At 37.7% G+C, this 13,743-nt stretch overlaps 1 protein-coding gene across 1 annotated transcript in view; it reads left to right on the forward strand.

Annotated features, from left to right (window-relative positions):
* Nucleotides 1-12,665, forward strand: part of DIAPH3 (diaphanous related formin 3) — a 225,541-nt gene extending 212,876 nt beyond the window's left edge. Inside the window, exon 28 of the mRNA XM_057415289.1 lies at nt 11,893-12,665. Coding sequence (XP_057271272.1) covers nt 11,893-12,146 — 254 coding nt within the window. The 3' untranslated portion in view covers nt 12,147-12,665. The remainder of the gene's footprint in view (nt 1-11,892) is intronic.
* The last annotated feature ends 1,078 nt before the right edge of the window (nt 12,666-13,743 follow it).

Here is a 13,743-nt window from a genome sequence, read left to right on the forward strand (position 1 = left end):
GAAAAAAAAGTGATAGGTCACCATCAATAGGTAAAATTATATTCTGTTCTTAAAGTGCTTAGTCTTTTCTAGAGATTTACCAATTTGCATGCAGCTCTGAAATATCTATTTTAGGTTGGGGTTTTTTTCAGACACAAATCAATTTTGTGTCTGATTTATTTGCCCTTACCTATATTCTTTGTAAACATTTTCTGGCTAATATTCAGATTTGGGTACATTTCACAGCAAATTATTATTAGAATGAAACTAGAGTACCCAGAAGCTGTCAAGATGGTTCAGTGATTTAATGTTGGCATCCTGCAGCTTTGACTAATCAGCAGATGCTCTGGCATTACCATAAATGTTTTCTTAACCGTCTCTGTCATAAAAAGAGAGAAAATTTTTCCTGTTTGGAGTCTGCTGTTTCTGATTAAATTCAGTTTGGCTTCTTTTGCATAATTAATATACCATGATGATCTCTAACTGTTTGTTTTTAATATCACCTTTTGAGCTAAACATTTTTGCAAGGCTGCTTTGTAAGTCATAACAGACAAAGGAAAACCAAGACTATATGTAAGAATCCTTTGTGTCAGTGGCTTGGGAGGTCTTGCTGCCTTCTGCCTTGATTTCTTAGTGATTGTAAAGGATTTATTTTTTCAGACTGTCTTATTTTTTCATATTCTACGTGAAATTTTCCCTCTAAGTTCCTTCGTAAGTGAGGTAGAGGTTTCTTCTGTAAGCACAAAGTTGTTTTGTGTCTTAGATTTCTTGAAATTAAAAAAAAAATATCCTCTGATAGGAAGATTAAATTCTGTTAGCTGGTGTTTGCTAAACAGAAAATGCACGCAATTGATCAGGAAAAGAGGAAACTGGAAATGCTACAGTTGGCTTCTGATGGGGTTTTTTACATACTAAAGTGGCTGCTAAGAGTCTCACTGTTAGAATGTAGGGTAGTAAATATGTTCATTAATGGTACGCATTTTTCATGTGATGATGATGTTAAAAACAGCATTTTGAATTCACAATGACTGGATTAATTACCCATGACAATGTGTCTCGGATTTGTCTCATATGATAATTCAGTGATGTTTGGAAGAGTCAGTAAAAGCCATCTTTAAAAAATAATTCCTGTTTTAGACTGTGTTGGAATTTTGATCCCTTTTCAAAGCAATTTGTCACACTTGCGAAGTACAGTTGTTGGTGTCAAATACAAGCACGGCTGGATCATCTGTGGAGTAGACACATTTCTTTTTGTATCCTACCTCTCCACACATGAGCAAGGCCCAATTAGAGTCCATCCCAAAGAGAGGAAATAATTAAGTGAAAGCATTAATGAGAGCTTCATATAAAGAGAGAGAGAAAAATTGTCAAAGGAGTGCATATGCAATCTTGCAGAGCAAGGGGAAGTTGAATCACTTTTCCTCTGCCTTTATTCCCCAATATTTAGTTTTGTGTGAAGATCTTCTTGAAAATTTACTGTTTCCTGCTGCACAGTTTCAGTCTCCTTGACAGCATGCTTTTGTTTTCTGTAGAGTTTTGTCAGAGGAAAGAAAGGGCCATAATAATAATAATAATAATAATAATAATAATGATAATAATGTTTAAACAATGAAAGTTTCATGAACTAAGATGATTTAGTTTCATTCTATCTCCAATGTATTCATGAAGGCGATCTAGGATGTTAGTTTACATGGGTTAAACTTCACAATCAGGTCTGCCCCTATCCTGTTGAGAATCACCCATGCTACAAACACGCACAGATATCTTTAAGCTGACATCATTGTTGTGTAAATCTTTTCTCAATCTACTTAGGATTTGGAGTTCTCATAAATCCTTTTCCAGGTCAGTAAATTTGTAGACTTTCACCTGACATATCATTAACGGCATGCAGCACTCTCTGTTGTCCCTCTTCCCTTCCAAGACTTATTTTAAAAAGTTTTAAAATGAGAGGAGCTGAGAGCAACGTGCTATTTGTGCAGTCTTCTGGATAATAGTGAGCAACAACCCACTGTGACCGTGACCTGTATGGGCAAGAACTGCCCCAGGACTTTGGTCTGGTACCTGTTACAGGAATACGAGAAAATTACGTTTCTACTCAACTGCTGAAACTAAGACACATCTGATTTGCTTTCAGCTCTAGCCTTTCATCTTTATGCTGCTCCCAGAAATGTTTGCAGGATTCTGTAAATGGATTTCTCTCCCAGAAATATTTGCAGGAGAGAATTGCAACAGGTGATGAGGGAAAAACAATTGGTTTGATCTGTTATTACAAGATATTCGTGCCGTACCTTCAGGCAATGCAACCTACTAATACTCTTGCTTATATAAACCTGGGAAAGGAAGTTTGGGCTAAAAATAGGAAATACAAATTGTATACGTTTGTAGCAGTTACTAGAATAGCTAGCAGATAGCTTGTATCAATAGTACTGGATGAGAAATAGTATGGTGTTAAACTCTTAAAGCAATTACAAGAAATAGTTATAGAGGGTTTTTTTAACTGATCATGCTAAATAGTAAATACAAAACAGAAACAACCATGTTACTTAGAACTGCAGTGAGTGGAATCTTGTAAATACCAGGTCAGTCTTTAAGGCTTGCTTTGTTGATTGGACTTGTTGGGATTTTTATTTTCCAGAGGTAGGAGGCTTCCTACTGTGGGATTTTTCCAGCAACAAACGGTAAAGGAAGACACAAATTATGTGTTTCCTTTCCATTTTGGATATCTTCATCAGCATACTACTTATCAGTATCCACTGCAGCTGCCAGTAGCTTTCCTTTGATGGCAGCAGTCTTTATGCATATCCCTAAAATTCTTTATCAAAGTTTACCTTGAAAGCAGTATTCACCTATAGGTAGATGCTATGCAGACAGGTTTAGAGACTAAACTTGTCTACTGCTCAAAGGCATCAGTGGCAGTTTAGTGTATGGGATCTACATAAATTATTGTCAGCTTTAGACTATGGACCTCTATGTATCTTGTCACAGATCACTAACTTATACAGTCATCATTTTTCACTCTCTTTTAACTCTAAAGAGTATTTGGAATGGTAAGCTACAGTATACTTGTGAACAAAGTAAAAAAGTCATAAGCCACATTTCAGGAATTTCAGTGTGTCTAAATATGTTGACTTCCAGTTTCTTGTAATTTCTTGATCATTTCTTGACTTAAAGAAGAGGAAAAAGCTGATGTTTATTCTATTTGTACTTTGGGAGAAATCCCATGAACACCTGGGCTGCACAATATTTCTGGCCACTTCCTGAAGACCCACTGCCACTGGGTAACCATGTAGATCAGTATTTCTCTTTTTACCCCCTTCATCCCAACATAAATAAGAAGCTCATTTTATTACTTATTAATAATAAAGTTATGCCAGAATATCTACCCATTTTGAAATTGAGACTTGCACATAAATTCCAAGTTTTACGAGAATGATTCAAATAGAAAAATAAATAATGACCACAGAATAGGTTTGTATTTTGGAAGCTCCCATTTTGCAGTTTCCTAGAAACTCCCCAATGTGGTTTCATTTTGGAAAAGATGCATGAGAAGACACGGAAGATCCACTGTAATCAGAGTGAAATAGGGAGGATAACAAACTCCTAAATCTGAATTAGATGTCAGACACCTTCAGAAGTTTCTTCTCTCACTTACATAAAAACCTTGGGTGATTTCTGTCATTGCTTCTGTTCTCTTTTTATCTTGACAGGCACTCAAGACTTTAATTTAAATCTCAGTAACTTCAAGTTGTATTTCTTGTAACAGAAGTCATTACTGTATTAGAGGTGAGGATATATTAAACAGAGAAATTGGTCCCAGCTCAATGCAAATGCAAAGTACATTTGGAAAAGATAGGAAAAAGATTGAATGGACTGATCAACAGGAACTTAAAGTAGTCTTTGAGAAGATGCAGGAGGGGAAGGGATTAAGAGAGTTTTTAAAGACTTTGCTTTAAGGCCGATTAAAGGGGAGCTGGTCCAGCATAGTTCTTCTTGTCACAGATTGGTTTGCTCACAGTTTTTAATTGATTTTCTTTGAAATTTAGTTTCTATAGATCCTCTGTGCTAGCCTCACTTTAGTGCTGACATACTCTACTCTTGCCTTTGAAATGAACAAACAAACCTATATTCACTGTATCTGAAAACTTTGTCTCATCTAAACTGGACTTACTGGTTAGTGTTTATTCCTTGTGTTTCACATCTTTTTAAATAATACTCAAGAACAGCATCAACTTTTCAATAAAATGTGCATAAAAAATATTTTCTAAATGTCCTGAAAATCAGTAACACTTTTCCATGCCTCATTATTGTCTGCTTTAGATTAGTCAAGTTGTAAACATCTAGCATGGCATGCTAAGATGTAAGAAATTACTTTTCAAGCAAGGTTCATTCAAGTACAGGTGCCATTCCTCCATGTTAGGGCTGGGGCTGCAGGGCATAACTAAAATAAGTCATAACAATACACAGCACTCCTTTAACATTTCAGGGATATTCTTCAATCCTACCCTTGTCAGTCCTAGAAATTGTTGAAAAAATATGAAACTAATAAAAAGTGGCAATAGAAAGTATTTAAAGTATTTTCCATTATAGTGTCCAGCAAAGACCTATCCCATTTTTTATTAATGGCATTATGTAATAGACACGGATCCTCTAGCTATAGCAATCTTTCTTATTATGTCTAAATTCTGCTTCTGGGTGATAAGGCAAACTTTTAAGAAAGGTCTTGTTATATTATAACACCAATGCCAAGGTCTGGGAATGGATTTCAAAAGACCAATTTTGGGCTGTATAAATGACATTGAGGAAACATGGGTGCTTGAAAAAAATCAGGGCTTGCAACTGTCCAGCATCTTAGAGTAAGTGGAATGGGAGAGAGGGTGTCAGTGCAGAAAACAAGACCCTCATTTCATACTTGAGAGAAAACCAAGAATTAATCCTTGTTGGTGCTTCTGATAGTAAAAAGCCAAGAGTTTGGAATCTGGAAATCCAAAATCACAATTTTCAGAATTTGTGAGGGTTTTAAATTGGAAAATTTAAAATAAGGAATGCTAAAAGACAGATGTAATCATCTTATCTCTAAGCTATTGTGGTGGGTTTGTTAGCGTCGAGACAAACACATAACCACCGGGATGGTTATATTAAAGCTCAATAAGCTTTATTGAGGCGCCGGGAACCAGGGGTACGCACCCAAATCTGGTTCCAATTCCCGTCACATCGCGTTCGCAATTTATACACTAGAATTTCGTAACTAGTGCATATTCAACACAGATTACATCATTGACTAATACATATGCATCAAAGATTGCTACATCAGTCTATTACGACATCAGCCTCTTCTGCACTTGCGCCGCCCCCTCTGGTGGTCGCCCTGATGAAGTAAGGAGTCTTCCTCAGATGAAGTAAGAAGTCTTCCTCAGGTTGTCATCTTCACCTTTTCTCTACTTGGCCAGGTCCCAATCGTCTTGTGGATGTTAGCATTCTCTTATCTTCACCAGGATGCTTCTGGTATGCCTTTTTTGGCTATCTTAAACTTAGGTTCTGCTTGGGTAGAGTTTTACAATACATACGCCCATACTCCCCTCACCATATCCAGTTATGTTAGCTCTTGCTACCAAGACTACCATTGTAACATTTAGTTACAGAGTAACTATGATACAAAACGGCAAAATTGCAGCGTCTTCTAATATACAAAGCCTCACTATTGATTTATAAATTTCTCAAATACAGTCATTTTACTATTTTATATGATTATTTTATTGTAAAAACTTCACCCTCTCTAACAGGTTGGGTCTCAGGCATCAGACCAACTCCCACTCAGGTGCTCATTCAGTCCCTCTTTTGGTGGGATTGAACAGGGAGCAGAATAGGAAGAACAGGAGCAGGAAAGCTCACAAGTCAAAGTAAATACAGGAAGATCACTTACCAGTTACTGTCACAGGCAAAACTGTTTCACCTTGGGGAAAATTAATTTACTACCTATATATACTGTCCATACAACTACTGATTTGGACAGTGTGAAACAAAAGTACTGTAAAAAAAAACCTGCTGTCAAAAACACATGCTCTTTTCCCATGATGAGGAAAATGTGTTTCCCTACTGGGAAAACACATGAGTGTAGCAGCAGTGTTGTGGTATAGCTTTTCCCTGACTTTCAGTTCAACGCATCAGGGACAGGGAAATGGAGACAAAAAGTCAGGAATATGGTGTAGCATGTGGAGTGTAAGCCTGAGAGATAAGAAGTATTCCACTGGGGGTTTGAGCATTTTTCTCTGTTAACCTGGTAAAAGGTTTAATGAGGTTGTAACTACAATTGTTATTTCTTATGTTATGGCTTTGTCATGACCCACATTGAGATACATGAATGTAACACAAGCATATAATGCCATGTAATGCTGTTCTCTCTATTGTATTTGCAAGGTTTTTTTTTTCAATCAGTGTACAAGTATTTACATAAAACCTAAATATGTCCTCAGTATCTAGACTTTGAGAAACTGTGCAATGAAATAAAGCTTTTCAAAGTCCTTTTTATTTTAAATATTTATTTGTTGTTTTTAAAAAGTCCATATCTCCAGTGAGCCTCTTGCAGTCATTTCTGTTCTCTATTAAAGGTAGTATATAACAGTGTTTTGCAGGTTTTAAAAATCTCCAACTGATCATATTATGCTTGCCCAAGTTCACAGCAGTCAGGTCTTATACTACTGTTTTTTCTTTGTTCACATGCTAGTGCACAATTTTGTTTTTCTGAATATAAAGTGCGCAGCCTTTAATAGAGTATAAGCATATCGTTATAAGTTATTCTATGCTAGGACACCATTTAAACTATGGAAACCTATTAAGCACAATTTTCTCTCAACTGAGTTTCCTGAGTATTGCTGTTAATCAAAGTAATTTCAAGACTTGTATCTAGATGATAGCAGCTATTTGGCTCTAGGTTATGTGAATATGATTTTGAAATGTTTTTGATTAACAGCATCATTCAGGAAAGTCATATCTGAAAAAAAAAAGAATTTTAATAGGTCAGAAGGACGCACAAGTGTTAGGTATTGAACAAGGGAAATAAAAAGATTCAAATGTCACAGAATCTAGATATGGAGACTTTAGAGTATACAGTGTGATCTCTGCGTAACCTGTGCCTGGAAGAATTCAATATCAAAGTCAAAACTATTTAAGTCAAAACTATTATGGGTAAATGTCTTCTCACTCCAGCATTTAGAAAACTTGAACATGAATTAAATTTTCTTTTTTTTTATCAGGCTAGTGCTTGTTATGGTACATGTCAATGGCAGGTTTTGATTACTACAAATGACCAAACATTAGAAACTTGTCTCAACTACTTCCAATATATATAACAAGTTAATAAGTTCTGTCTTTTTCCACTAATTTTTAATGTCTGGCTTCTTTTTGTCTTGCTACTGCTGAAAGGTACACATTGCTACAGTAGGTGGACAAACAGTGCATCTCCAGAAATGTAAGCTTTCTTCATAACCAGACTTCATGTAGAAGTGCCTTTCCATGAGTAGTTTCCTTTTAACCTTCCCTTTTCCCTTTAACCTTCTATAACTTTAATATATTCAGCTCTTTAAAAGTGTGTTTGAACCAAGGTGTGTGTGTGAATGTATTTATTTTACTCCACAATTTGTTTCAAATATAGTTTCCTGCCAAAAGCACAAACCAAACTTGTGTATGTCTATGCTGTAATGTTTTGAAGTAGTTTAGGAAAAGTCTGTTGATATTTATATGATTTTTGGATTGTCTGTGGGAACTTTTGTTCTAGAAATGTAGAATTAAAATGGTGGCCAATGTCAATAAGCCATCTCCTTGCTGTGGCAGGAAGCCATATCAAATATTGTCTTCAGAAATAGATCAAATTCCTACTTATAACTGATTAGAATTTTTTGTTCTCACTTCTATGTATGTGCATTCCAAACCTTTATTGCTCTGATGGTTAAAAAGTTTTATTTTCTAATAGGAACATATTATTGGCTGTTTATTCTTGTGCTTACTTTGTCAGTTAATCTCAACTTGGGGCTTTTCTTGAAAGTAAATAACTATATGCTTTTTAGCCTTTATCATGCTGAACTAAGTGCAGCTTTTCTATTGTTGTGATCAAAGTTACATGCTAACCCGCAGCAGCTTCCATCCTGGTAGTTTTAAGTTCATATGCAAAGTGCATTGGCTTCTTTAAAGCACCCACCTCAACAACTATAGGTTGAAAATGCAATTCTTTCTTTGATTTTACTGCTATAACATAAGATTTGAAGGAGGTGTGGTAACAATCCAGAGTCATGACGGTGGAATGGGATAGGGTACCAAATCACCAGTGCATGCACATTTTGAATCAGTGTGTGGAGCAGTACAGGTTGTTTAAGAGTATACCACATATTTTTCCTGCTTCCCCTAGATTGAATATAAGCAAAAAAGGCTATGATGCAACTAGTATTTTGTATATTGATACAGGTACCATTCTTTTATCAACATACAAATATGTGTTCAGCTTCAATAAATATAAACATTTAAGTCAAATGGGCTAATCAAGAGTTTACATACCAGGGATTTTTAATTATATATGCTGGGTTTATTACCTGTAATTAGAAAGGTATGTTCATAAACAGTCTTTGGCCTCCTGTGATGCAGGAGAACTGAAATGTGTGCTGCTGCATCTTCAGGGTCAAATTATTTTCCATAGTGTAAAATAGAAATTAAATTTTTCAGCCAAGTGCAAAATTCGGCTTTTATCAAATTTTAATTAAGAATTGTTTATCTGATTTAGAAGATGATAGAAAGAAGGTATTTATTTTCCTCCACTTGCCAAAAGGTGATCGTACTTACAAAATTTGCTGAGATTGTCCAAGAAAGTGTGTAAAATCCTCATCCATCACTGAGAGCCCCTGGTCAGGGAATGACAGTGCAGTAAATATCTTCAGCAGCTGCCTTTTAATGTACAAGCTGTTTTCAGTAGGAATTTTCAGCACTCACATAAAACACACTGTCATGAGTGACTGCCTGTGCTCCAAAGTCATTACTATTGGGATGATGGAACATCTTTCAGAGAATAACAAAAACTTTAAATGTCATGTCAAGTTTGTTGAAGCCGTTTTCAAGCCTTGCTCAAGGTTACATGAATACTGAGAACACTTGTTTTAGAAAAGTTTGAGATCTATGAGAGGGACCACTCAAATGCCGGTTTGGAGAACAGTCACTTGATTGGGGAGGGTAACAAAAAAAAGAAATATGTGTATTAATACATGTCAATCAAGCAAAGCTCCTGGATGTAAAGTAAGTGCAACTGATGTTTAGAAAAAGGCAGCATGTTATGCAAAGGAAAGAAAAATTATTAAAGTGGGAAATTAATTTGAAATATATCTTGAAAAACACATTTTAAAATGTGGACAGTAAAAAAACATATGTAGGAAATGTAATTAACCAGATAAAACTTTGGAAGACACTGAGAGGTGCCAAGTACTGTTTTCTCTTTTATTCCAGTAAGAAAAGAGGATCCTTTCAGGCTCTGCCTGTGATTCTGTAGGAAATATGGATGCTAATCTAATGAAGTTATGTAAAGACTGAATCACTTCCAAGAGGTCAAGCCTACTGCTTTTGAAGTTGATAATATTTTTTGTCTTATAGAATCACAGAATAGTTAGGGTTGGAAAGGACCTTCAGATCATCCTGTTCCAACCCCTCTGCATTGGCAGGGACTCCTCACACTAAACCATATCACACAAGGCTCTGTCCAACCCGGCCTTGAAAACCACCAGGGATGGAGTATTCACAACTTCCTTGGGCAGCCCATTCCACTGCCTCACCACCCTTACAGTAAAGAACTTCTTCCTTATATCCAATCTAAACTTCCTCTGTCTAAGTTTGAACCCATTACCCCTTGTCCTATCACTACAGTCCCAAGTAAAAAGTCCCTCCCCAGCCTCCCTATAGGCCCCCTTCAGATACTGGAAGGCTGCTATGAGGTCTCCACACAGCCTTCTCTTCTCCAGGCTGAACAGCCCCAACTTTCTCAGCCTGTCTTCATACAGGAGGTGCTCCAGCCCCCTGATCATCCTCGTGGCCCTCCTCTGGACTTGTTCCAACAGATGCATGTCCTTTTGATGTTGAGGACGCCAGAACTGCACACAATACTCCAGGTGAGGTCTCAGGAGAGCAGAGTAGAGGGGCAGGATCACCTCCTTCGACCTGCTAGTCACGCTCCTTTTGATGCATCCCAGGATATGGTTGGCTTTCTGGGCCGCGAGTGCCCATTGCCAGCTCATGTTCATTTTCTCATCAACCAACACTCCCAAGTCCTTCTCCTCAGGGCTGCTCTGAATCTCTTCTCTGCCCAACCTGTAGCTGTGTCTGGGATTGCTCCAACCCAGGTGTAGGACCTTGCACTTGTCATGGTTAAACTTCATGAGCCTGGCATCAGCCCACCTCACAAGTGTGTCGAGGTCCCTCTGGATGGCATTCCTTCTCTCCAGCGTATCCACTGAACCACACAGCTTGGTGTCATCGGCAAACTTGCTGAGGGCGCACTCAATCCCACTGTCCATGTCAGCGACGAAGATGTTAAACAAAACCGGTCCCAACACCGATCCCTGAGGGACCCCACTCGTTACTGGTCTCCAGCTGGACATTGAGCCATTTACTGCAACTGTTTGCGTGCAGCCATCCAGCCAGTTCTTTATCCACCGAGTGGTCCACCTATCAAATTGATGTCTCTCCAATTTAGAGACAAGGATGTCGTGTGGGACAGTGTCAAACGCTTTACACAAGTCCAGGTAGATGACGTCAGCTGCTCTACCCCTGTCCATCAGTTCCATAGCCCCATCATAGAAGGCCACCAAATTGGTCAGGCAGGATTTCCCCTTAATGAAGCCATGCTGGCTGTCACCAAGCACCTTGTTGTTTTTCATGTGCCTTAGTATGCCATCCAGGAGAATCTGCTCCAAGATTTTGCCAGGCACAGAGGTGAGACTGACTGGTCTGTAATTCCCTGGGTCATCCATTTTCCCCTTCTTGAAAATGGGGGTTATATTTCCCTTTTTCAGTCGTTGGGAATTTCACCTGACTGCCATGATTTTCAAATATGATGGCCAGTGGCTTAGCAACTTCATTTGCCAGCTCCTTCAAGGACCCGTGGATGGATTTCATCAAGTCCCATGGACTCGTGCATGTTCAGGTTCTTAAGATGGTCTCGAGCCAGATCCTCTCTAAGGGGCCCAAGATCTTCATTTTCATAATCCCTGCATCTGCCTTCCAAGACTTGGGTGGTTTGGTCAGAGCCTTTGCCAGTGAAGACCAAGGCAAAGAAGTCATTCAGAACCTCAGCCTTCTCCAAATCCAGGGAAGCCAGTTCTCCCGATAGCTTCCAGAGGGGGCCTGCATTGTCCCTAGCCTGTCTTTTATTTGCTACGTACCTATAGTATCCCTTCCTCTTATCTTTAACATCCCTAGCCAAATTTAATTCTAACTGGGCCCTAGCTTTCCTATCCTGGTCCCTAGCTTCCCGGACAACATCCCTGTACTCTTCCCAGACCACCTGTCCTTGCTTCCACTTATTATAAGCCTCTTTTTTCATTTGAATTTTCCTCAGGAGCTCCTCATCCATCCAAGGAGGTCTCCTGGCCCTCCTGCTGCACTTCCTTCTGGTTGGGATGCAGCACTCCTGAGCTTGTAGCAGGTGATCCTTGAATATCAACAGTCTTGGGCCCTCCTTGCCCTCTACAGCTATATCCCATGGAACCTTACTAAGCAGGTTCCTGAAGAGGCCAAAGTCTGCTCTCTTCTCTCCTTGGCTATCATTACTTCTTCTAGTATCTCATCTATGTGTAAAATTTTGTCCAGAGGTCTTTTTGTATTACAGAATACTGAAACTAAGTATTTTAATAGTGAAACAATGTTTGTTTGGGTTATCTTCTGCAGAGAACCAGAAAGGACAACTAGAGAAGTCATGTTCGCACCACAGTATCAGTTTAAACCTGACAACAAGCCCAGTCCCCAAAGAAGCTACTTGTGATGTTGTAGCAAGTTCTGCTGTGTGGAATAAGCCTGTTGGGAAAAAGGAAGCCTGTCACGGAGAAAGCAACAGAGAAAAGAAAACGGGTCATATTGGATCTGCTAAGGGAGAAGACATTCCAGAAGTAGAAGCCCTCCTGGCAAGACTGCGAGCACTATAGAATAAACATATCAAGGATTAAGTCAGAGCTTTAAACCAGGCTGTAAGATACTACATCTTCAAAGATAGATACACTCATTTTCTATTATTGACATCAAATACTTCTGATTTCCTAACTTCTCTATGGCTGAATGATCTATTTCTAAGCTGTTTGTTTGCAAGGCTGTACAAAATAATACTATAATTTTGCATAACTGCAAGATGATTTCTATGTTTTCACCTACTTAGCATACAAAAATATCAGAAGAAAACAGATCCTAAATTATTCCAAGGCACAATCCCTTTCATGGACAAGCTGTTGACCACATGTTTTGAGAGCTTCACAAAATAAGAATATCTTTTAAATATTGTTAAATCATTATGCCTGGAAATCAGGGTCAGTAAATAACAGAAAAGGTATTCTTTTATTTTCTACTCCAATTTCTATACTTAAAAGGTTTTAGCACCTAAAAAGTAGTATTATAGCATCCACTGCAGTTAGAGTAATAGGAAATATGTATCATAAATCAGCATATTCCAGTTTGAGTTCATTGGAGAGCACCAAAGGTTCTATGTGTTACTAAATAGAAATCCATGGACAGTAAACAAACAATCTATACAAATAATATACTTTATGTGTGATTAATATATCACTGCTGTTACCTTAGTTATGCATAACCTTAGTTATGCATAACCTTAGTTATGAATGTTATATCAAAATAATATATATAATTTCTGTAATTGCAAGGTTTTGCAATTGTGTCAATAGTGGGAGAAAATGTCTTTACAGTTATTTACCAGTTAATATTTTATCTTTTTACAAGTAAGTTAGTATGTTTCTATAAAAGTAACATGTAATGGAAAAAGTTTTAACAATTTTTTTTTTCACAAACTCATTTTCCAGTAGCCCACGAAGTCCTATTTGCTGGTACAATAGGAATTTTGCATATAATTGTATCTCTTTTATTGCCCTGTCATTGTACATCGTTATGTGTTTGCTATCGTATTTATTAATTGCACATCATAAAGAATTGCTACCTATGTTACCAAGTAGAAAGCTATTATTAGTATCTTTGCTCCATTATTTAAAGCTTCCTTATTATAAGAGTGTATCCAATATCTTTCTTCTAAATTACTCCACTTTTCTTTACAAAATGCTGAAAAATACATCTTTCAACAAGAGTCAGTTACATGAAACCAGTGTTTCAATGCTCCAGTGCTTTTTATATCCTTGTTGAAGTTGCCTTTGTACTTCCTGCACCAAACATTAATAAAGTTAATTAGAACTCAGAAACTGGGCTTTTTTATACCTACGGCATGGAGGGGTTTGCAGCCATCATGGGAATCAACCTCTTGTTTCTGCAGCTGTTGTGTCTTTATATACTCCAATTACATTTCCCACATTAACTGAAAAAAAAATAAGAGGTATTAACAGATGTCAGGGGAAGACACAGTGAAAGCCTATCAGACAGTCATTTCTTCAGCTCCCCTTGCAAACTGTGGGCAAAGCTGTCATATGGGGCCACCTTTGGTAACTTGGTATATAGTAACCATAGAACTGGGACTTAATGCACCTTTAGTGGATGACTGGAAATACAACTACTGCTAATTGTTCCACT

This window comes from Pezoporus wallicus, unplaced genomic scaffold (genome assembly GCF_028554395.1).
Source record: "Pezoporus wallicus isolate ANWC-B61680 ecotype Strahan unplaced genomic scaffold, APGP_CSIRO_Pwel_v1 contig_6972, whole genome shotgun sequence".
NCBI lineage: Eukaryota > Metazoa > Chordata > Aves > Psittaciformes > Psittacidae > Pezoporus > Pezoporus wallicus.